This window comes from Prionailurus bengalensis, chromosome D2 (assembly GCF_016509475.1).
Source record: "Prionailurus bengalensis isolate Pbe53 chromosome D2, Fcat_Pben_1.1_paternal_pri, whole genome shotgun sequence".
Classification (NCBI taxonomy): domain Eukaryota; kingdom Metazoa; phylum Chordata; class Mammalia; order Carnivora; family Felidae; genus Prionailurus; species Prionailurus bengalensis.
In genome coordinates this window covers 54,915,516-54,939,684 of record NC_057351.1, presented here as the reverse complement: position 1 = coordinate 54,939,684, position 24,169 = coordinate 54,915,516, and the positions used below count along the sequence as shown (strand labels likewise).

The window sequence follows — 24,169 nt, the reverse complement described above, 5'->3', positions numbered from 1 at the left end:
CTCGCGATACAGCCGGGTCACGCCGAGCCGTCCAATCGGCGGCCGGGCCGGGTCCAGGTGCAGCATCTGGCTGCGGCTCGGAGGCCCCAACCGGGACCCGGCGGCGTCAACCCCCGCCGGCCCGGCGCGACCCGGTGCTTGGAGCTGCCCAGCAGCTCCACCACCACCTACCGTGAGGCCCGCCCGAGCGGCGGGCAGAAGGCGCCGGAGAAATTACAAAGTTCATCCTCGTTCCGGTAGTCAATTTGGTCATGCCACTCACCTGCTAAGAACCTTCGATGGCTCCCGATGCCCGCGGAGGAAAGTTCGGAAGCTTCAGCTTGGCCTTTTAAAACTCATTGCAATGTGGATTCAATCTGTTTTATCTCACATCATAACAGCCCCGTTTTACATCCTAGGATCTGCTCAGTGGCATTACCAATCCCCCCCCCCCCCCGCCCCGTAAGTGTTTTTGGCCGTTGCCGAAACACCTAAAGCGTTTTCTCTGTGAGATTCTGCTGTCTCTTTAAGTTCCACCTCGAGACCCACTCCTTCCAGAAACCTAATTGACCTTCCCCCCTCATTTCCTTTGCTTTAGAGATTCCCGACAGCTTTGAATAAAGTTGAGCTTACCTTTAGTAACCTAGTTTGTCAGATTGAAAATGGACGTAAATAATCATCTATGGTCTTAAATCCGGAAACTATAAAACTGTGGAAACACTCCAAAACCAAGTAAGGTGATGTGGGACCTGAAATATGATTCGCAGAAATCTAATCAATTGTATTTTAACCTTTTTGGTAGACTATCACAACAGAAGTGCATGGTCAACCCAGGACAGTGATGCTCACTTTTCTGAGAATGCAGAGCAACCTCTTTTAATATTAAAAAATAAATCATGGAAGCTTCCCCCTTTTACTTTGAATTCTTTGTCCCCAAAGATGCATGATAAAGAGATACTATAAAGTGATGAATGTATATTATATAAATCAGTTTTACTTATCACACTGACATCTTGATAAATTTGAAGAACAGCTGCAGATATGTATATGAACCATGTGAGACCATGCTCATGCCCAGAAGAGAGCTGCAGGAAGTAATGGCAAGACAAGGAAAACCCAGAAGCAGAGATGGGCAGAACCCAGCCCAGCGCAGCATTGCCCAGGGAGAGGCTGCCCCAGCCTATCTCAGTTGCAGGGTTTCCCTAGAGAGGAGAGGAACACATCAGGCTAAGAGCTCCATCCCATTTATAATGCTGTTTAAATAGTACCTACCTCCTCAGGTTCTAATTCATGTGCACTAAGCAACTTTATGACAATAATTTGGCATCCCAGTAACTTAAATGTGCAGGGTCTATTTAAGAACCTTTTCAGAAAAATAGGTCACAGACTGTAAATCATCAGTGTAATAAGTAGGTTGTCTCTCGTGGTTTCTACTTTAAGGATGTTATTCACTGGGAGGTATTTGTTCACAAACAGTTTTCATATTTTCTGGATTTGCCTCCTATGATGAAAGGACCTTAATGTTCATGCATTTTATAGATTTGTGTGTGTGAGTGTGTTTGTCTATATATACATATATAACTTAGATTGTAACTCCCTAAAGTGTAAATTCAGGTTTATTACGATTTCTTCATTAATTCCTTTGGGGCAAGCTGGACACAATTAGGTATGTACTTAATTCCGAAATAAAGTCTGGTTTTCATACATACAGTTTATTTTCTAAAGGGGAAAGAGAAACACAGTAAGTGAGCAACAACAAAACACCACGTGGTGACAAGTTCTGTGAAGAAAAAGAAATAGAAATAGAGACTAGAAAGTGACAGTGACTGGACATTGTTTTTTGATAAGGTGACGTGTGCAAAGGCCTGAGGGAAGCAAGGGAACGTGCAGGTTTCTGGTGGCTGAGGGTTGCAGGTAAAGGGAACAGCAAATTCAAAGACCCTAAGGAGAAGGCACGTTTGGAATGAACATGGAGGTCCTTGTATGCTTGGAGTGAAGAAACAGGAAAGACTTGGAAGTCTTGGAAGCAGCAGCCAGGAATGGTATGAAAGGATGGAAGTAAAAAAAAAAAAAAAAAAAAAAAAGAGGCAGAACTTCTACAGAGTGAGCAGAGTGAGGAAATTTGCAAAGGGTCCAGCCTGCCTGCCTCCTAAGGCACAAAATGGATTATGCAAAGATGAGGATAGGACCAGATTCTCTGCAATGCTTTTATAACTCAGGAACTTTAGGCAGTAAAAGGCCACTGATGTTAAATTGTTTAATTTTTTTTAAATGGATGCATGCAAAAGGTAAAACATTCAAACAGAAGACTGTATGGAGGGACTAGCAAATCTCCCTCTCTCCCCTAATCTCAGTTCTTCCTAGAGGCAACATTAACTCTATTTTTTTTTTGTACCCTTCCAGAAATAGCCAAGTACTTCTAACCGTGCATATACATAATGCATGCTCCATTTTGTGCACACATCATCACACTTTATGCCCTCTGTTGTGTACCTACCTAGCTTTGTCACACAATATATTCTGGTGAACATTCAATAATAGAACATCCAGGATTCCTTTCAGTGGCTACATTGGATTCCACTGACACAAAGGACTGGACGCCCAAAGACTTGGGCTCTGGTTCCTGGTTCTTGATTTATTGCTCCCTAGTGGAGTGCTGGTAATTTGTCTCCTCTGAGACTCATGTTCCTATCTATAAAGTGAACTTCTCTCTCTCTCAAAAATAGATAAACTTAAAAAAATGTTTAAAACAGGTTCCTGGGTGGCTCAGTATGTTGAATGTCTGACTTCGGCTCTGGTGGTGATCTCACAGTTCCTGAGTTCTAGCCCTACATTGGGCTCTCTGCTGTCAGTGTGGAGCCCACTCGGATCCTCTGTCCCCCTATCTCTCTCTCTCTCTTTCTCTCTCTCTCTTCCTCTCTCAAAAATAAATATAGTGAACTAGACGATGACTGAGATTGCTTTTGACTTTAACATTTTAGGTTCTTTGTTCTTGCTACACACATGTGACAGTCTTCTGTAGGGAAAGAGGCCCAACACTCTTTATAAAGCTCTGATCATTGTCCAGTTTTAAAGGTTTTATTTTTTTAATGTTTATTTTTGAGAGAGAGAGAAAGAGAGAGAGAGAGAGAGAGAGAGCACAAGTGGGGAAGGGGCAGAAAGAGAGGAAGACAGAATCTGAAGCGGGCTCCAGGCTCTGGGCTGTCAGCACAGAGCCCGACACAGGGCTCAAACTCATGAACCGTGATATCATGACCTGAGTCGAAGTTGGACACTTAACCGGCTGAGCCGCCCAGGTGTCCCAGTTTGAAAGGTTTTAAATTGAAAATGTATCCTGGCAATTCGTGTATGTACACCAATTAAGAAGTCCAATATCTCTAAAAGGCATATAATGGAGAGCAACCATTCCCTGTAGCACTCCCTCCCCACTCCCAAGTCCTACTCCAAAAGGTAACCACTTTGATCTCTTTTAGCTATTTCTCACAGTGTTTGCTATCATCTTTCAAAATGGCATGCTTATATTATGATTTCAATTTGTCATTTTAAAATACATTTGTATACTGTCCTGGCTAATGAAAAATTAGATGCTCTGTATTACCTTTCACACACACATTTCCCCCTTCCTTCATCTCCCCAATATATAATTTTAACACATTTTTGGTTACATCCATTTTCAGTTGTTTTCATTGTCATGACTACACATTGTTCACTGTGCAGCCACATGTTCTCCTATAATCATACTTTCCTTTTTGTTTTCCTAGATGCTTTTTCTTTGCTTTCTTCAAGTCTGTGTCTTAAGTTTTCTACATCCTCCAATAGCTCTGTAAAATGTCTCCATTCAGCTTTCGAAACAGTCAAGCCTATCAGATCATCTATTGGTTTTATCTTTCCACTCTTGATTGATTCCCCTGGATCCATCTAATGCTGACACTCTAGCTCCAATATTGATGGATTCTCTCTAGAGCTGATGGCTGCCTATCCTGGGTTAGATTCCTATTCCCAGGATCACGTGTCTTTCTTTTCTTTGACTTACATATCCCAACAGCTTTCTGAGAAAGGGTGTCTGGGAGGCAAATCTTTGAGACCTGGTATATCTGAAAGTATTCTTACTCTCCCCTCATCCTTGGTTGTTTGACTAGATATGAAATTCTAACCCGGAAATCACTTCCCCTCACAATTTTGAATTCATGCTCTAGTTAATGCCTTCTAGCCCTCTCATTTCTGCCAAGGGGATTGGAGGCTACATGGAGAAGCAGCCTGGAAGGCTGTCTTCACCATACAGTGAACACACTTTCACACGCTCTCTCTGTTCTCAGAACCACCCCCCCCACCCCCCCCCCCCACCCCCCCCCCCACCCCCCCGCTTCCCCACAGTTCAACCTCTTTAGAAAATAAGCTTTCAGGGGCGCCTGGGTGGCGCAGTCGGTTAAGCGTCCGACTTCAGCCAGGTCACGATCTCGCGGTCCGTGAGTTCGAGCCCCGCGTTGGGCTCTGGGCTGATGGCTCAGAGCCTGGAGCCTGTTTCCGATTCTGTGTCTCCCTCTCTCTCTGCCCCTCCCCCATTCATGCTCTGTCTCTCTCTGTCCCAAAAATAAATAAACGTTGAAAAAAAAAATTAAAAAAAAAAAAAAGAAAATAAGCTTTCAGACTTCTAGTGTTGGTAAGTAGAGTTGCCTGGCTACAAAGGATGAGGAAGGGGATATTTTGGTATAGCCATTCCTTTTAAAGACTTTTAACTGAGCCTGCTATTTTTAACTCACCTCGTATCTCTACCCTTACCTCCATCTTTAAAGTGTCGCAGGTCCTGAGTTTTCTGAGGTTCTTTGTTGACTTTGAAAAGTCCCAACATCCCTGAATCTATAGGCATTTCATTTTCAGCTTCCTGTGGTCTGGTAAATTGGTTATCATGCGTCTATCTACTTTCTAGTTTCTTAGCTTTTATTCACTTGTGTGGTCCACTTGAGAGGGAGTAGAGTAAATTGTGTTCAGTCTACTACATTTAACTTGAAGTTGAATGAATTATTTCCAGTAAAAGTCTTACACTTTGTTCTTTGCTTGTTTTGATACTTCAGAAGTATGTTTCATAACTGCAGTTCTGTTGGTTACCCCCAAAATATGTCTTGGGTTGGTCTACTACTATATTAGTTTCCTTGGGCTGCCATAACAAATTATCACAAACCGAGTGGCTCAAAACAACAAAACTTCATTCTCTCATTGTTCTGGAAGCCAGAAGTCTCAAATAAAGTTGTCAGTATGCTCCTCTGAAGGCTCTAGGGAAGAATCCTTCCTTGCCTCTTCCTAGCTTATGGTGGCTCCTGGCAAACCTTGGTGTTCCCTGGCTTATATGATTCCAATCTTTGCCTTCCTCTTCACAGTACCCCCTCCTCTGTGTCTGTGTCCTCTCCTCTTCTTGAAAGGATAGTAATCATTGGATTTAGGGCCCATCCTAATCCAGTATGACCTCATCTTAACTAATTATATCTGTAAAGACTCTATTTCCAAATAAGATTACATTCTAAGTTTCTGGAGATACAAAAATTTTTTTTGAAGGGAGGAGCTGTTCAAGTCAGTACAGCTTATTTGTGTCCATTCTCGACATCCTAGCCCAAGGTACCATCATCTCTTACTTGGACTTGTACGATAGTTTCTCAATGAGTTGTATTACCACTAGTTCTATCCTCTAAAGTATTCACCCCCTAGCAGTTGGAGTGGTCATAAAAAGGTAAATCACACCTGTTATAAACATGGCATGGAAGAGTTCCTTGACTACATTTCCAAACTGTTTTAGCATAATGCATAATGTTAAAGAGAGCTGTCAAGACTATTTTTAAAAATAGGGCACAGAAGGGGCGCCTGGGTGGCGCAGTCGGTTAAGCGTCCGACTTCAGCCAGGTCACGATCTCGCGGTCCGTGAGTTCGAGCCCCGCGTCAGGCTCTGGGCTGATGGCTCAGAGCCTGGAGCCTGTTTCCGATTCTGTGTCTCCCTCTCTCTCTGCCCCTCCCCCGTTCATGCTCTGTCTCTCTCTGTCCCAAAAATAAATAAACGTTGAAAAAAATATTTAAAAAAAAAAAAAAATAGGGCACAGAATATGTAGACATTTATAATCTCTAATCAACAAGGGGGTATTCCAAATTTGAAAATGCTATATGGCAATGTTCCATTTCCAGGTAAGATGGTTGTGACAGTTAAATTTTATGTGTCAACTTGCCCAGACATTTGAACAAACATTATTCTGAATGTGTCTGTGAGGGTATTTTTGGATGAGATGCACATCTGAATCAGTAGACTGGGTAAAGCATATTGCCCTCCTGTTTGAATAAAAATGTTTTTATTCACAACCTTACACTAACCCACTTGCCAACCCTCTAGACACAAATTGGGTGTCCTACAATTCAATTCAGTTCTGACACTGTCTACCTGGAGTAGTGTCATATCCTACAAACACTCAGTACCAGAAGACTGTCCCCACTTTAGACATGAATCGCAAGTTTTGGGGCTTTCAGACTTTTGACTGGGTATAAATGAAGAGTTCCGTGACTCCCTCCTCAGGTTTGATAATTTTTTAGGACAGCTCACAGGACTCAGAAAATAACTTTACTACTACAGGTTTATTATAAATGATACACTATGGAGGAGGAGATAGAGTAGGGTAACGAACGTATGGGCAAGGGGTTGGAGCTTCTATACCTGCTCTGTGCATGCTGCCCTCCCAGCATCTCAGTGTGTTCATCATCCCAGAAACTCTCTGAACCCCGTTGTTTAGGGCTTTTATGAAGGTTGTATTATGTAGGCATGATTGATCAAACCATTGACCATTGGCGATTACCTCGATCTCTAGCCCCTCTTCCTTCCGTGGAGGTCGGGGAATAGGGCTGATAGTTCCAACCCCCTAATCACATGGTTGGTTCCAGCCTCCATCCAGAAGCTATCTAGGGGTCCACCAAGAGTCACATCATTAGTATAAACTCAGGTATGCTTGAAAGAGCTTCTTATAAATATTAGAAGATACTCTTCTTATCCCTATCATTCAAGAAATTCCAAGGGTTTTAGAAGGTCTTTTATCAGGAACTTGGGACAAAGACCAAACGCATGTTTATTATATCACAATATCATACATTCCTAATGTGGGTGGCCCCCATTTAATCAACTAAAGTTCTGAATAAAACACAAAGGCTGACCCTCCTATGAGTGAGAGAGAGAATTCCTTCTGCCTTAATGCTTTGAGCTGGCACATAGGCCTTTTTTTGGCCTTCAGACAAACTGAAACACTGGAGTTTTGTGGGTCTCGAACCTGCTGGCTTTCAGACTAGAACTTACACCATTTATGAATTTGTTTACTGGGAGCTTTTTCTACTATTTTTGAAAGAGAAAAGCAACATATAGAAAAGCATACAGAATATGGTCACATTTTTATAAAACAGGAACATATACATACACACGTATATGTCCATATGTGTATTTGAGAATGATGGTAAGTGGAAGGATGCATACTTTGTTACTAAGCAGGTGAGCCGGGTGAATAATGCGGGTGGAGGAAAGGGGAGGGGAGAACAATGGAACAGGGATCTAAGCAAAAAAAAAAAAAAGGCTGCATTTAAAAAATATGATCACATTTATACACTTGTAATGAATATCTGTAAAAATAACTTTTGAAATAATCTCAAATATAAAAGAGAAAAATATTTTATTCAGTTACTTAACACCTTTTGATGATTTGCTATTGTACTTCAAATACAATATGAATTCCTTACCATGACTTCTGTGATCTGATCTTTGACCACCTCTCCAACATTATGTGCCTCTACTGTCCCCTCCCTATGTAAGTCTCTTTCTGGACACAAGGACTTTGCGATTGCAGTTTCCTCTGCCTGATAGGCTTTTTTTTTTTTTTTTTTTTGCCTGATATACTTTTGATATAGGTTTGCATGACTGGCTTCCTCTCCACAAATGCCTACCCAATAAGCCACCCTCCCCTTCCTCCTCACCAACAGGACACTGATTTTATTGGGACAGCAATATCTCATTAAAATATTTGACCTCCCAGCTTCCACTGTATCACTAGGAGTGATACAATTCCGGTCACTGGGATATAAGTGGAAGTTACTAGGCATGGCCTCCTGGGAAGCATTTTAAAGGAGCTACACCAGCTGCATCCTTTAACTTTCCCTTCTCTTTCTGCGTTTTTTTGCCATGGAAATGGTTGTGAGGCTAAAGCAAAGGTTCTCAAGGTGTGGTCCTCAGATCAGCAGTCTCAGCATCACCTGGGAAACTTGTTATAATGACAAATTACCAGGCCCCAACCCAGACCCACTGAATCAGAAATTCTGAGCGTAGGGCCCAGCTATCTTTGTCAACTACTGTTCAGGTGGGTCTTAAGCAAGTTTGAGAGCCACTAAGCTAGTGGACAGAAGCCTCCTTAGAGATGCCGAAAAGATGGATGAAGACTAGTACACCTGTGACATTACAGAGTCACTGCATGGACTTGGACTTCCTCCTTTGGGCTTGGCAGTTATGTGAAAAAGTAATCCCTATTTGGTTAGGAGGCTGCGGTTAGGTTTCTGTTCCATGCAACCAAATGAAATTCTAGTCGATAAGTCATCTTCTAAATCTTGGCTGTAACATTGTCTCTTTAGAGAGGACTTCCTTGACTACTCTACTTATACCCTCCGTCCCCACTGAAGTCCTTCTCCATCAGGCCATCCTGCTTGCTTTCTTTACAGCACTCAGTACACACTGAAATTATCTAACTTACTTACTGTTTATTTGCTTATGGTCTGTTTCCCTGTAAGAATGTAACCTTCACAAGGGCAGGAACTTTGTCTTTTCACTGCTGTACTCCAGCACATAATGAAGTATCTGGTACATAATGGAGGCTCCATTATTATTTGTGGAATGATTTAAAGAACTTTAAAATTATGTTACATTTAAAATCACGTATTTTGAGGGCACCTGGGCGGCTCAGTCAGTTAAGTGTCCGACTTCCGCTCAAGTCATGATCTTGCAGTTTGTGAGGTCGAGCCCCTCATCGGGCTCTGTGCTGACAGCTCGGAGCCTGAAGCCTGCTTCAGAGTCTGTGTCTTCCTCTCTCCCTGCCTCTCCTCCACTCACACTGTCTCTCTCTCTCTCTCTGTCTCTCTCAAAAATAAACATTAAAAAAATTTTTTTAATATAAAAAAATAAAATCATGTATTTTTAAGTTAAAAATAGAACTACCCAGGGAGCCTGGGTGGCTCAGTTGGTTAAACCTCCAACTTTGGGTCAGGTCATGATTTTGCAGTTTGTGGTTTTGAGTCTCTTGTTGGGCTCTGGGCTGACAGCTCAGAGCCTGGAGCCTGCTTCAGATTCTGTGTCTCCCTCTCTGCTCCCACCCTCTCAAAAATAAATAAATATTAAAAAACAAAAAACTACCATACAATCCAGCAACCACACTATTGGGTATTTATCCAAAGAATACAAAAATACAAATTCAAAGGGATACATGCACCCTGATGTTTATAGCAGCATTACTTATAATGGGCATGATACGAGAGCAGCTCAAGTTTCCATTGATTGATGAATGGATAAAGAAGATATGGTATATATATGCAATGGAATATTTATTTTTCAGCCATAAAAAAAGAATGAAATCTTGCCCTTTGCAACTACACGGATGGAGCTAGACAGTATATTGCCAAGTGGAATAGGCCTGTCAGACAAAGACAAATATCATATGATTTCACTCATATGTGGAATTTAAGAAACAAAACAAATGAGCAATGCAGAGAGAGAGAGAGAGAGAGAGAGAGAGACGAACCAAGAAACAGATTCTTAACTATAGTGAACAAACTGATGGTTAGCAGAAGGGAGGTGGGTGCAGGAACGGGTTAAATAGGTGATAGGGATTAAGGACTGCACTTGACATGATGAGCAACAGGTGATATATGGAAGGGTTGAGTCACTATATTGTACACCTGAAACTAATAATAAAGTACTGTATGTTAACTAACTGGAATTAAAATAAAAATTTAAAAATAAAATCACATATTTTTAAAATATACAAATGAAAAAATGGTTCATTACACAGTTTCAAAATTTTAGGGAAAAAATTTTAGTTGAGAAATCCATACACCTGCAAAAAAAACCATATGATACAGAAGGGTTCTCTATGCTTGCCTATGAATACTTTCTACCTAACTCTTAAGTGGCCTATCAATTTGAAAACCATAAATGACTAACAAAATAGTTATGTAAATATTGAAGGTGCCACAGAAATGAACTGCGTGAGTTCAGTATTTTTTTGTCAACATTGTCTTTCCATAGACATCATTTATTGCTACCCCAATCAATATGGTTGACTTGCTAATAACAAAACTTCATAGAACATTCAAATAAGAACAAAAATTCTGATCAGCTAGGGGATACACACACTTAGGTTTTAATCTTGGAGAAAAAGCGTTCTCTTCACCCACATCTCTACTATTTTACTTAGGTAGTCACAAGTTTCGTCCAAGACTAACATCACTGCACATAAATGAGGTCTTCCCTGGCACCAGCCCATGCAGGTGCATTGCAGGACAGAATTCAGACTGAGGAGTCCCTGGGGATGTATTTGGGGGGATCTCTGCTTGTGAGAGTGACCCAAGAAACTCCAGCTTGTGGGAGAGGTGAATTTTCTTTCTCCTGTTTTTACCTCATACAAAAAAAGCTTTCATCAACCTTTGGAAATCTGTACCTTTGGTTTTTTTTTTTTTTTAGAGTAAGTAATTATGCAACATTTAAGTAAACTGTATAAATACTTTTCTCAGTGAAGCACAGAACAACCAAATAGAAGAAAATACAGCGCTTCTGACTTAGATCCCTGTCCACTCTCTCTCAAGGCTCCTAGGATCTAGAGAGGCCTCCTTGGAGTCACTGCTGGGAAAGGAAAGCAGCAGAAAAGTGCGAGAAGCAAAATGGCGGACTCCTCACTAAGGAGAAAAGGAGCCCTGAGATTTGGTAAGACCATTTTCTCCCTTTCTCACAGAATCGGGAAAGCATGTTAGAGCTTCTTGGGAAGCCCTTCCAAATACTAGGAGCTGAAAGAACTTCAAGTCAGTAGCATGCCAAGTGAAAACTTTTAGGAGGCCCCAGAAGCTGACCTCAGCCCTCAGCCCCACCTGGCAGATTTTTCTTTTACTCTTAACCAGTGAAATAATCTTTGGAGAGGCAATGACCTGGAGTTTGTACTTGAGTATCTTCTACCTGGAATTGCATCAGAACCGCGTCAAAAGTACCAGCCTCACTTTGGTAATGACAGCATTCTAAAAGGCGGGGTTTTCACTCTTAACAGGTCATCAGAATGATCTAGGGAGCTTGTTTAAAATAATGTGGGTTCTGGAGCTCCACTCCCAAAGGTTCCCATTCAGTAGGTCTTAGGGGGATGTGGGAATTTGCATTTTCAACAATGCTCTCCAGGTGATTCAGTTGAGCTGGTGTGAGGCCTACGATTTGAGTAATACTGGCTTAAAAGGTAGGGGCCAGAATTACTTCTTTCCCATGATAAGACCCACTGTAGACAGTGACTGAAGGCCACCAGACTGACTGAAGTGTTTTCCTTGAAGAGGTCGGGAGGTCATCTAGACTCATTCTCAAAGGTTCAGGGAGTGGGTCTCCATGGTGCCTAACTCTATAAGAGAACCAACAATCGGGCTCACATTTGGCTGGATTTGAGGATAAGTAGCAAAATCTAAAGTACCGGAAAAGTCTTGATTGCTTTGGGCGAGGGGCCCAAGGCCTATTTTTTTTTTTTTTTTCCTTTTTCCTTCTTCCTTTTCACTCATGTCGAGCTAAGGAAGCCAAATAGACCCACACAGATAATACGTTGTTTGGGTATGGGTGAATGTATACAGCTAGAGCAAATTCTGTCTGGGGAAATTCAGAAGAGTGAATTCCAGTTTGATACACAGCGTCAATAATTGACTGCACATCAGTGTATGGCATCTGCATAGGAAATCCTGTGACCTAGACAAAAGACAGAATAACATGTAAACCCATGCTACAGGCATGTAGGCAGTCAGGAATTATTGTATGCAAAAATATTACAGAAGCCTCAAAAAATGGTAGTCACGAAGTAATGTTATTTTCTAGGTGCTTACAATTGATGTGGGAAACAAGGCAGAAGAAAATGGTAGATAGAATTAAATTTCCTTATAACCTGCAGCCCATTGACAAACACTTGAGGCTGGCGGAGTAAAATGTTTCTCCAGGAACTCCCTGCTATCTTAATGTTAATGCTTTGCTAGAGGGAAAAACAACCTTAGCTTGACAATAGCTAGGCCTCCAGTATCTCGTGAGTCTTCTTTAGCATATGAAAATCTCACTGGAAACTTCCCCTGGACTCTACCTCCCCCACTCCAGAGTATATAACCAGTCTCTCCTCCTGCTCCTGGGGCAGCTCTTTCTGCCCACCGGTCCTGTCCCCATGCTTTAAAAAATAACCTTTTTGCACCAAAGACATCTTCAAGAATTCTTTCTTGGCCATTGCCTCTGGACCCCACAGACCCCACTATCACCCCCAAAACTTCATCAACCGTGTTCCAGGAACAGTACTAAATGCTTCACATACATACTTAATCCTCAAATAACCTTATGAGGTAGGTTCTACTATAATTCCCACTTTCCAGAGAGAGAGGAACAAAGCCAGATACCACAGCCCTCACACTTAACACTCCAAATACGTGCACCCTTTCTAGAATAGCAAACTGCCAATGGGAATATTACTTGGTCCTACAAATGAGGTATTTAAGTGAGCATTATGGAAGAATTTATTTAACACTGATTCAATTTATATTTATTAAGTGACAACTGTGTGACAGGATTAAAGGATTATGGTACATGGTCCTATGTAAAATTATCTATTTAATAAGATGCAGATAACAATCAGAAACCTCTTTCAAGCCTTAGATTGCTTACTTCAGGAGGCTTTTCTTGATCCTTAAATCTGTTCATGTGTTCTTCCCATGTGGCTGCAATAGGATGCTGTCCTTCCCTAACTTACTTCGTAAACTAGACTGCAATTACATGTTTTCTGGTCTGTCTCATTAGCCTGTAGTTTCTGTGAATGCACAAGATTGTATCTGTCTTGTTTACTGTCATAACCCCAGTGCCTAACACAAGGCCTGTCACATGTAATACAAATAATAATAAACATCTGCTGAACATTTGCTAAGTGCTGGGTGCTGTGGTAAGTAGCAGCTCATTTAATCCTCACCAGAACCACAAACCAGATTAACTATTTTTATCCCTGTTTATCTTGCCCAGTGGGGTGGAAAGTATAAAGGAGTTAGGTAACTTGGTCAAAACTAGTGATAAATGGTTGAACCGGGGTTTGAATCCAAACCACAAGATTAAGCTCAGGTTTATGATTATGTGTTACTAAGTAGATAATTTTACAAAGAAAGTACACGTTTTAAACCTTGGCTTATATTAGCCTCGGTTTATATTGCTTTGCTTATCTGTTTACCACTAATTCTGTTTTTTTTTAATGCAAATAAAAGCAACTTCCTCCCTATTCATGAATAAATAGCACCCACAGATCCCTCTTTGACAGCTTAAGTACTTAACTCCAGACAGATTCCTTCTTTTCTTCTCTCAGAGGGTTTCCCTAGAAAATGTCTAGTCTACGAGATGGTAGGGGGAAAGAATCTCACTCTTGGGAGGCTGGGGCTTTCAAAAACCCATTGGATCAATTCACAGGGAAGAGTCAGTGACAGGATGTCAAGAGCTGGTGGTAGGTAGGGGAAAAACAATATACCAAATGCCCACCATGTCTGTTTATAAACTTGTTGAGTTTGAGATACCTTTTAACCAACCAAGATGATGACAAATGTGTTGGCAAATATATAAGAAAGGAGGTCAGGAAAGAAGACCAGGCTGGATACAGAAATTTGGGAGTATTTTGCATGTGAAAGGTATCAAAGCTTGCCTGGAGTCCTCTTGCCCAGAACCAAGGACAGAGAATCTAGTCTATTACTACCAACCAGAGATCATTTTTCAATTTCTTATTTACAGGTGACTTTCTTTTGTTCATCTCTTTTTCCAAACTTTGTGGCTATATAACATAAAACATGTCAAGAAAACGTCATGCAGTGTGGTCATGGTAATAGTTGTTCAGTCTATTTGAAATTGCTTAGCCTAAAAATAAATGTATTTTAATGCCTTATCATCTGTTGTCTAGGATCAAGATAAAAAAGCATTTCAGGGATATTGAAGATTACTATTCCCTAGCAATTAACAACATAGATACAACAAATGTCATTAATGCACTAAATCATACACATACCCAATAAAATTGGAGTAGCCTTTCAAATTCACCCTCTTCTTCAGACAAAACAAAGCTTCCAGTGCCAAGTTCTAGCTTAGGAAGGATTTTTTGCAAAATATAAGTACATTGTCGATTCCAGCGTGTTGGCTGTTTAGGTCGCCATTCCATCATTTTACATTTCAGAGTCCTCTCAATCCTAAAGTAAAAATGCAAAGGTTATTTTATGACAAATTACAATTCATGTAATAAGAGTGATAAGAGTGTTGTCACTTTACTCAAGTGCAAGAATATTTTTTTTAATTTTATTTAGGATAAACCAGACCTTCATGGCTAAGAATATCTACCATCATTCACATTAATCAAGTTGGGGAGAAGCAGGCACTTGCTTGGCTTGGGAAAGCAAGAAGCTTCCCAGGAGAGCCAACAGTTGGATCTCAAAGGCACATCTCTTTTCTGGTTACCTGTGTGTAGACAGCTGCCTACTGGGTGTGATGTGACAACGTCTACTGTCTGATCACTGGACTGACATCCCCATTCTCCAGGGCCCTCCTCTGTCATAAAATATTGTGTTTCCAAGAAACTGCATTTATGAAAGTTCAGATATCTGGTCTGGGTGATGTCAGCAGGGATGGATTTATTAGATTAGTTAATACAGCAAGCATGGTTGGAAGGAAATGAGGCACAGACTGATAAGTATGATGATCAGTTTCCCCCGCTAGAATGTACACTCCATAAAGGCAGAGATTTGTGCCTTTGTATTCAGCCCCTTAAACAGTGCCTGCTGGTAGATTATTCCAGGGACAGTGTACGTTGGTTGACGGGGCCCCTTGAGAAGCCTCATCTTTACACAGAATCACTGTGTGCTTAAAAACAAAAAGCCACGGGGCGCCTGGGTGGCGCAGTCGGTTAAGCGTCCGACTTCAGCCAGGTCACGATCTCGCGGTCTGTGAGTTCGAGCCCCGCGTCGGGCTCTGGGCTGATGGCTCAGAGCCTGGAGCCTGTTTCCGATTCTGTGTCTCCCTCTCTCTCTGCCCCTCCCCCGTTCATGCTCTGTCTCTCTCTGTCCCAAAAATAAATAAACGTTGAAAAAAAAAAAAATTAAAAAAAAAAAAAAAAAAAAAAAAAAAAAAACCAAAAAGCCACTGGGAATTTCCTCCTGGCTGAGTCTGTAGTGTGACTGAGTAGTTTTGGAGTTTGCAGAGTCCCAGAAGCGGCTAAGCATCAGAACTACTTGTAGGGCTTTATCAACATATTTCACCTTCAGGTATTGATTCAACAGGTCTGGTCTGGGATCCTGGCATCTATTTTTTAAAATAGTTCTAGAAGTGATTCTGATGAAAACCAGAAGTTGGAATCATTTCTCTACTGCATTGCTTCCTTTTTTTGTTAAGAACTGGGGAAGAAGGAAGGAAATAAGAGGTGGGAGTTGTGTACTAGTGACAGAAGGGAGTGGCAATATTATTTGTTATGTTTTGTTTTGATTAGTTGGTAGGGGCTTATATGGCAGCCTGCTATGTCAGCATGAGTCACTGGAGACAATAAGATCTAGAAGCTTCTGACACATTTGGAGTAGAAGCAAGCCCTGCTGTAAAGTTTGTGACTTTGACAAACTTATTCAGCTTGACTGAACAACTCCTTGGGACGTGTGTGTGTGTGTGTGTGTGTGTGTGTGTGTGTGTGTGTTTGGGGAAGTGGGGAGTGCCGATGAGGGACAATATTGATGTTTCTACCACCCAACTTGGATGTTTTTTCCATACTCCAAGTGGTGGGCCATTTACCTTCATTTCCTTTCAAGAAGTATTAGTTACTGCATTATTGTTACCATAACTTCAACAGGTGTCTGTGTTGAGAACTTCCCAGCAGTAGCCCTACAATATTTTCCAGAGGCAACCACTTTTTAACTTAGATGGTCTTTTATAAGGAGTGTCCTGGAATGACAGAGGAACTGCTTTTTGATGCACGGACCAAAAGTCAATGACTCAGTGGAAGACACTACCATAACCTCCATCTCTTGCTTCTATTGCTGAATCTAATAGGTATTTTGAGAGCCTGGGTTGGAGAACTGAAAGGAGCAAGAGATAAGGGAGAAAACGTAGTAATCGTAATATATAAATAAAGGTCATACCTGCTCTTTAGATCTTCTATCATGCTTTTATTAGTCTCACAATAAATTATTTCCTCAGGCTGAAACATACAGACAACTGAAAGTTATAAAGATTCTAGGGAGACCACTTTGACATCACAGTCACCCCTGGAGTGCTAATTATAATGAGGGGAACCCAAACCACTTTCATGTGGCAAAAGCACTCCACCACAGAAGCACAAAGGTAAAACACAGATCACAGTGTTTCCTTTGATTTTAGTATTACTTCACCAGAGCGCGGGATGAGGAGAGGATTTACAAGGTATTTTTCCTGGGTAAGACAGGTCTGCTGGCCACATTCATTTATTCAAACAAACATTTGACATGCTTATTGGTTATACCAGAAAATCTTCGGCACCTGCACTAGTCTCGTCCACTTATTAACTGTGGCCTTGGTGAAGTCACTTAACTTCTCCAAGTCTCCGATACCACATCTTTAAGAAAGGGACAATAATAGTACTTACTTCCCTAGGGTCTTGTGAAGATTTTGATATAAAGTAATATATGCAAAGCCTGGCACATATCGTTCAATAAAATCAGGTATTATTACTACTACTCTTTCATTTTTTGAAAAAATTTTTGAAAGAGAGAGAGAGAGAGAGAGAGGGCATGAGCAGGAGAGAGGGGCAGAGGCAGAGAGAGAGAGAAAGAGAGAGAGAATCCCAAGCAGGCTCCACACTCAGTGCAGAGCTCCACACAGGACTCAATCCCATGACCCTGGGATCATGACCTGAGCCAAACCAAGAGTCAGACGCGCAGCCGACTGAACCAAATCAGGCGCCCTACTACTCTTTTAACACGGTTTGTTATCTTCCTTCTTTGGTTGAATATCCTTTTCTTCCAGCTGGCAGGAGCCAGGTCTTTGTGTGCATGTCCCTCCCTGCAGGGCTCACATGGACAAGACAGAGGGGCTGGGCTTGGGCATTTTTATTTTGAGCATTCCTGAACTGAGAAATAGAGGTAGCTGTAGAGATAGGGAGATGGGCGGAAGGAGGCTTGTGCAATAAGAGGGCAACAGTTTTCAGACCTCTAGGGGCTAGAATATTTCAAGAGTGATTGAGAAGATTCAGTCTGTCAGGTGATGATCTAAGCCAGTGGTTCCAGAAGTGTGGCCCCTGGACCAGCAACCTCACACCTGGGAACTTGTTAGAGATACAAATTCTCAGCCCCCATGTGGTACCCGCTGAATTAGAAACTCACAGGGCAAGGCCCAGCAATCTGCCAGGGTTCTGATGCCACCATGGATAGATTAGACAACAGTCCCAGGCACAGGGAGTTCCCCCACAACAGATTCCTCCAGGAGAGGGGAGACACTGGAAAAAGGAAACTATGAACTCCAACGTCATGTTGCAGGGCCACCAGCTGTCCCAGACAGCACAGGTAAACTGAATGCCTTTATTGCTGCCACCAACCACTGTGTAACCCTCCAAGGCCCCCACTCCCCTCCCCGGCCCCTCCCTCCGTCAGGTAACTAGTGGATTAGTTAGGCCACCTTCAGGCCTGAAAAAGAGGCCTGGGTTAACGTTAACTCGGTAAGTTTATGAGGTGTTAGTCCACTTGCTTTCTTTGGCAAAGGCCCTTTCTTTCAGGGAATTCATATCTTTTAAAACTTCAAGAGGATCTCCCTGTTAACTTCATCTCTGAGTACCCACACGCTCATCTTACACACCCAAATTTGGGTTCACAATTGTGACAAAAAAACAAGTGTTCACCACAGATAGTGGTTTATTTTGGGATGTGTGTTGCAAGACAGATGATTGAGGGCCATTAATCCACAAGAAAGAACAGAGATGCAAGTCAAATGCAATACTGGGTTTTATATTTATAGATTCGACATGACAAAAGGTTTTGTTTCCATACTTGGGCAGAGTGGCTTTTAAAAACTACAATTTTGATCACGGCAGCCCTTGCCTTAGTGATATTAGCTTCTGACTGTCCTGAGGACAGGCGCCCATGTCCTTACCAGGACTCTGCTCACCCCTGAGCTTGTCTTGCTCACCCCCTGGCCGCAGCCAAGCTGGCCTTTTAGCTCGACAGACACCTGCCTGCACCTGCTGGTTGTCATGCCTGCTGTGTCCTCTCCTCTGCCGGGACTATTCTCTACTCTGACCTTCCTCCAGGCCAGCTCCTGCTCACCTTCCTCACTCTGCTGGTCACTGCTTTTTACCCAGGAAGCCCCAGAAGCTGTCCTTCCCCTCAGGCCCTCTGCTGCACGCTCCCAAAAGCACACTCATTTCTTCTGTGATCGCATTTACCACTCTGTCCTGCAATTGCCTGCTCCCTTCTCTTTCCTCCTTGAGAACACAAGTCCTGGCAATACTGAGACACATGTTTTCCTTGTGGTACTGATGCCTCACATAGCTCAGGCACACAAGCAACATTTCACTGAAGCCCTAATAGAATGATTAACAGTAAACAAAAAAACCCTCATCTCTAAATATGTCACCTCGCTGCCAGAGGCGGCAATACATCAGTTGCAACTTTGGGATGGGAAAAGCAAGGCATGGCCTGTGGATGCTGAAAATGTTGTTTGCTCTAGAGAGATAACTACACTTCCCCTTCTTTAAAATGACTTTACAACAGGAAATATGTATACATATATACGCATGCTTGCATCACACGGAGAATGTTTAGAAGGATGCACAAGTAACTACTAACAGTGTTTATTTCTTAGAGAGTGGGAAAGAGATGTTGAAAGGGAGAGACATTCTTTGTACAGTTTGGTACTGTATGATCCCCTCTCTGTAACTTCCATGCATTCCTTCTGATTTTGTGAAATGGCTCAAATATATAGATGAGCATAGAGAACAAGGTAATGAAAATCCACCCATCATACCTACCACTTAGCTACATCTCACCTTTGCATTCTTGCATATTTGTTTTAGATTTTTTAAAAAGAAGTAAAACATTACAGACTTGAAGTACTTTGTATGTTGCTCCCCGACCTCATTCCTTTTTTTCCTCTCTCCAAAGGTCACCTTTAACCTAAATTTGGTATGTATCATTTCTAGGAATGATTTTACACCATCAATATGTGTCCATATATACATAAACAGCACATCATTTTCAAACTTCATAGAAGTGATTTTGTACTATGCGTGTCATTTCATATATTTTTCATTTTGCTTGACATTACTTTGTTTTATATTCATTCCTGTTGATACTCATAGCTCTAGATCAATGACTCTCAACCTCAGTTGCACATTGGAATCACCCGGGGAGCTTTAAATAACATGGGTGTGTATGTCCCACCCTCAGCGACTCTGATATAATGGAGGTACAGTCAAGTTGAGAACTAGTGTAAGTTGGTTCATACTTTTTTTTCTTCTGTTACATAGAAGAAATCATACTATGAGTACTTCACAACTCATGTATTCTTTTTCTGGTTGATGAATTCTTTTCTCATTTTTTTCCTATTTCAAGCAATTCTATAAAGAACACTGTTGTACTCGGCTGTCTTCCTGTGCATGCTCCTCTAGGATATATGCTGAGAAGATGAACTGGTGGGTCAAAGGTTGAGCATCTTCAGCTTTATCAGATCTCGTCACACTGCTTTCCAGAGCACTTACAGCAATTTACCCTCCCACCGCTTCTCCCTCTTTGCCAGCACTTGGTATGATCACACTTAAATTTTTTTTTTTTTTTTTTTTGGCCAATCTTAACCATGTAAAGAGGTGCTTTGTTGTTTTAAATTGTATTTTCCTGATTGTGAGTGAGATTGAGCATTCAAGTTTCTGCTTCTATGAATTGTTTTCTGCCTATTTTTCTACTATATATTTCCACTATCTTCTTTTAACTTTCACTTCTTCTCGGCTCATAGCTCTTAGTTTATGGATTTTGTAATTGCCTACACCTTGCCATGCCGGGGGCCTTGATCCAGAAACAGCCACTGAAGTGGAATTTGGGGTCCCTCACAAAGGGCCGTCACGTGCACCACAGATCCACTGGCTGAGCCACCTGGTAATTCCGTCGTTCTTGACCTCAGGTCTGTGCTTCCACCCCTGCCTCGGTTCTCCTGGCACTGGGTCTGCAGCTTTTCTTCTCCATCTTCTTTTGAGAGTAGTGACGCAGGGGGACCCATCCCAATCCCTAGCTTCGAAAAGTGAGGCTGGCCCGGTTCCCTGGATTTCATGAACCGTTTTCAGACCTTGTTGCCGTCCTTCATTCAGCCCTACTCATTGCTAGTATTTCTGTCCTGTTTCTACTCCATGAGATCATTGTCATGGTTTGGAGCCCAGGTAAACCTTTTCTTTTTCAATCTTTATATTTTATCATTACCATGGATGTGGAGCAGAGGGCTAGGTCAAGGTAAACTTACGACACCATCTTGACATTATATTTTCAGTTTTAGAATAAACATTTACATTTTTTCCCTTTAAAATCTACATTCACTTTGAAGATGATGACTTCTTTCGATTCTTCTTTTCTGCAAGTAGAGGAGTATGATAGGAGTAGCCCAAACTCAGGCTGGATGGCAGAGAAAACTAGATTTTATTAGCATTGCCAAATCACTCAGTCTGCAATCAGCTGTATAAACATAACGAGAGCTGGCACAACTGGTAAAGATTAGAACCGATGGTAGCTTTCATACAGACACACCTGAGAAGAATTTAGTTTACCTGTATGCTTTGTGCGTTTGTCCCTTGGAAATCTTTTGGAAGCAACTGTTTCCAGAAACTTTCTTTTGAATAGTCAAAATGTACAGCCATTGGTGTATTATTTTGTTGAATATTAAACCAGACCTATTAAAACATTAACATAAAATCGGTATAGGCACATGAGAGCACAAAGCCCTTACTGGTTAGGATGGAGAAAAAGTTTACAGCCCCACTACCCAGCAAAGGTAGAAGCCCAGGGAGGTTCTGAGGTAGGAGGTAGAGATTCCACGGGCATGTGAACATTAGATTGATCACTGGTTCTCAACCTTGGAGGCACTACAGAATCACCTGGGGAACTTTAGGGAATGAAGAATCCCTGGCTCCATAACCCAGGGATTCTACTTGAACATCTGTATTTTCTTCAGAGTCCACATGGTTCTAATGTAGAGCCAGAGTAGAGGAGAACTGCCTGACTCTTGAGGATATTAACTCCAAATAAGACTTCTTTCCCCAGATACTTACATTTCCATCATCAAACAAACAGTCCACACTTTGTAAGGGACAAAATGGGTCAAACTGCTTATGACATTGCCCAGTTAATGGATTCCAAAGCAAATATTCATCAGTTTCTTGAGTTAATACATAAGCTACTTGCCCCTGTGTGAGGAAAAAGATGGTTAACGTCATTTTTGGCAGGTGGTTGATTCAACTCATTTTTGTATGTGGAAATTGTAATGTAAGTATATGATATCTTTGAGTTCTACAAGTCTTTTTGGGGGGAGTCTTCAAAGTCTTTTTGAAAAGGAAAAAAGCTAAAGCTCTAGAACTCCTCAGGCCCAGGCTAGCATGAGGATTCAAATGAGAGAACTTCTGAGCTGGTGCTGCCATGTGCAGCCCTGTAAGGTTTACCCTCACAGCAATGAAACATGTTGCTCTAGAAAAATCAGTATGTTTTGACAATTTCCCAACAGCTAGCACTGAAGTGTTTTTTTCTTAATTTTTCTTAACATGTTTATTCATTTTTTGAGAGACAGAGAGAGACAGAGTGCGAGCGGGGGAGGGGCAGAGAGAGAGGGAGACAGAATCTGAAGCAGGCTCTGAGCTGTCAGCACAGAGCCCGATGCGGGGCTTGAACCCACGAACCACAAGATCATGACCCGAGCTGAAGGATGCTTATCCAACTGAGCCACCCAAGGCGCCCCTGAAGTGTTTTAAGGTAGGGACACTTTGGTCTAATGCACACAAAAGCACTGTATAGGCCAGCCCTGCTTTGAGTGGAATATACTTGGGGACTGAATTTAGGAAATGGACACTTGCCGAAGGCTCTGAAAAAGCCAAGTGAAGTTAAAAGGTCATTAAGTTAATTTTGAGCATAAGATCTGGCATTGGAGGCTAGAGAGAAAGTATACAGGGGACCATCTGAAGAATAAAAGTAGTCATTATGTTATTATTCTGTTCTTAACATACCTTTTTAAGTGCAAAGTTTTATTAGCAAAGAATAACAATTTCAGGTAATAATAAAGACTACTGAACACTTAATTGGAATATGTGCACCAGGCACCATGCTCAGCATTCACACTAAATTTTTCACTTGCATTCACTCCAAATTCTTTGAGGTAGGGGTGATCATTATGCTCATCTTTCAGATAGAGTCAGAGGTTGAAGGGCTTGTGTAGTGTAACCATATAGTCCTATTTATGGGGAAGATAACTGAGGTTCAGAAAAGTAAGTAAACAAGGCTGAGACTATACAGTTAGTAAATGGCATTGCTGGGTTTTCAACCGCTCTTTGACCCCCCCAAACACATATTCTTAACACTGTGCCTAGTCTCTCCAAAGCTCTTGTTCTTTATCACTGTGCTTGGCTTCTTTTCAGGAAGGGGGAGGCTTCGCCTCAACCACAGAGCTGAGGTGAAACACACAGCCGAAGTACCTACCACCCATGGTGTTGACTCGCAGGCATAAATGCAAATATTTGTTGAAATACTGTTGACTGTTTACTGCCATCTAGTGGCACTTAAACCTACACAGGGGGATCGTGGGGGAAATTAACCACAAGCTTTTAGCCTGCTAAAACAAATAATAAGCCATGCCAAGGAAACATAGAGAAATAAGTGATCACAACACAAAGCCTAAAACGAGACTGGAAATCTTGACCCTCATCAAGATATTCGTGGTAGAAATAGAAACAGTCCAAAGGAAGGTAGTGTTCTGGAGGTATGAATGCAGGAGTATATAATTAAGGTGTAAAAATGTCAGTAGGTAAATTCAAATTGCAGGCCCACTTCTTGAATGACTAAAAAGAGAGAAATGAAGAATAAGGAGAAGTATTTCTTAAGGATCTTTAAATATAGTATTAGAAAATTATAAAGATGATAGTGGTGGTGATGGTTAATAACTCCTACAACCATCACTATAACTGTTAGACCACCACCACCACCACCAAGTGGTGACTATTGAGTTTTCACCATGGACCAAGGTGCTATTCTCAGTGCCACACAGTCACTATGTAATTTAACATTTTAGTAGCCCCATGAAGTAGCACTATTATTAGTACAGTTTTACAAAGAAAAGAAAGGAAAGCCTTTCTTTACACTGTGGTCATTTGGATGAACCAACATTATCCTCTTAACTAAATCATTGGTTGCCCATGAAATTCCCCAATTAGCTTGTGAAAAGAAGGAAAATTGGGATTGAGGTCTTTTAAACTTACAGCTGAAAGTTGATTAGTTTTGTTTACACTATGTAAATATTAACACCAGCACTTACTTCCAACATTGAAGTCCCCAGGACGACTAAAGCTTTCTTTCCAAAATACAGAAAGAAATTACAGAGCAGTATGGCATGCTCTTCCTTATTCCCAATAGCCAAACTGATGCAGCGCTAAGGCAAAAGAAAAGCAACAAGGCCAGAAGAAAATGGAAGAGAAAGATAAGCAATGCAAGCATCCAACAGACTTGGGCCCCTCTCCTCCCTCCAGCTTCAAACACACATATTTTTGCCAGGTCGCTGGGATGACTGACCGCAAAGCTGCAAGGTCTGGTACCTTCTGCCTTTGAAAACACTGGCGAGAACACTAGCTTGGAATATAGGGGTCACTCTACTGTGGGGCAATTAATGTGGATACTGTGCAAGTGACCAGTTTATCATCCAATCTAGAACGTTTCT

At 41.6% G+C, this 24,169-nt stretch overlaps 1 protein-coding gene across 3 annotated transcripts in view; it reads right to left on the bottom strand.

The window, feature by feature from the left end:
* Window positions 1-10,385: 10,385 nt before the first annotated feature.
* The window catches only part of CC2D2B (coiled-coil and C2 domain containing 2B), a 102,729-nt gene continuing 88,945 nt past the window's right edge, over window positions 10,386-24,169 (bottom strand). For all 3 annotated transcript variants that reach the window (XM_043597095.1, XM_043597096.1, XM_043597097.1), the window contains 6 exons: window positions 23,771-23,884; window positions 21,525-21,659; window positions 21,024-21,146; window positions 16,387-16,445; window positions 14,280-14,457; window positions 10,386-11,959 (listed from right to left, as the gene is read on the bottom strand). In XM_043597095.1, coding sequence (XP_043453030.1) covers window positions 11,771-11,959; window positions 14,280-14,457; window positions 16,387-16,445; window positions 21,024-21,146; window positions 21,525-21,659; window positions 23,771-23,884 — 798 coding nt within the window. In that variant the 3' untranslated portion in view covers window positions 10,386-11,770. The remainder of the gene's footprint in view (window positions 11,960-14,279; window positions 14,458-16,386; window positions 16,446-21,023; window positions 21,147-21,524; window positions 21,660-23,770; window positions 23,885-24,169) is intronic.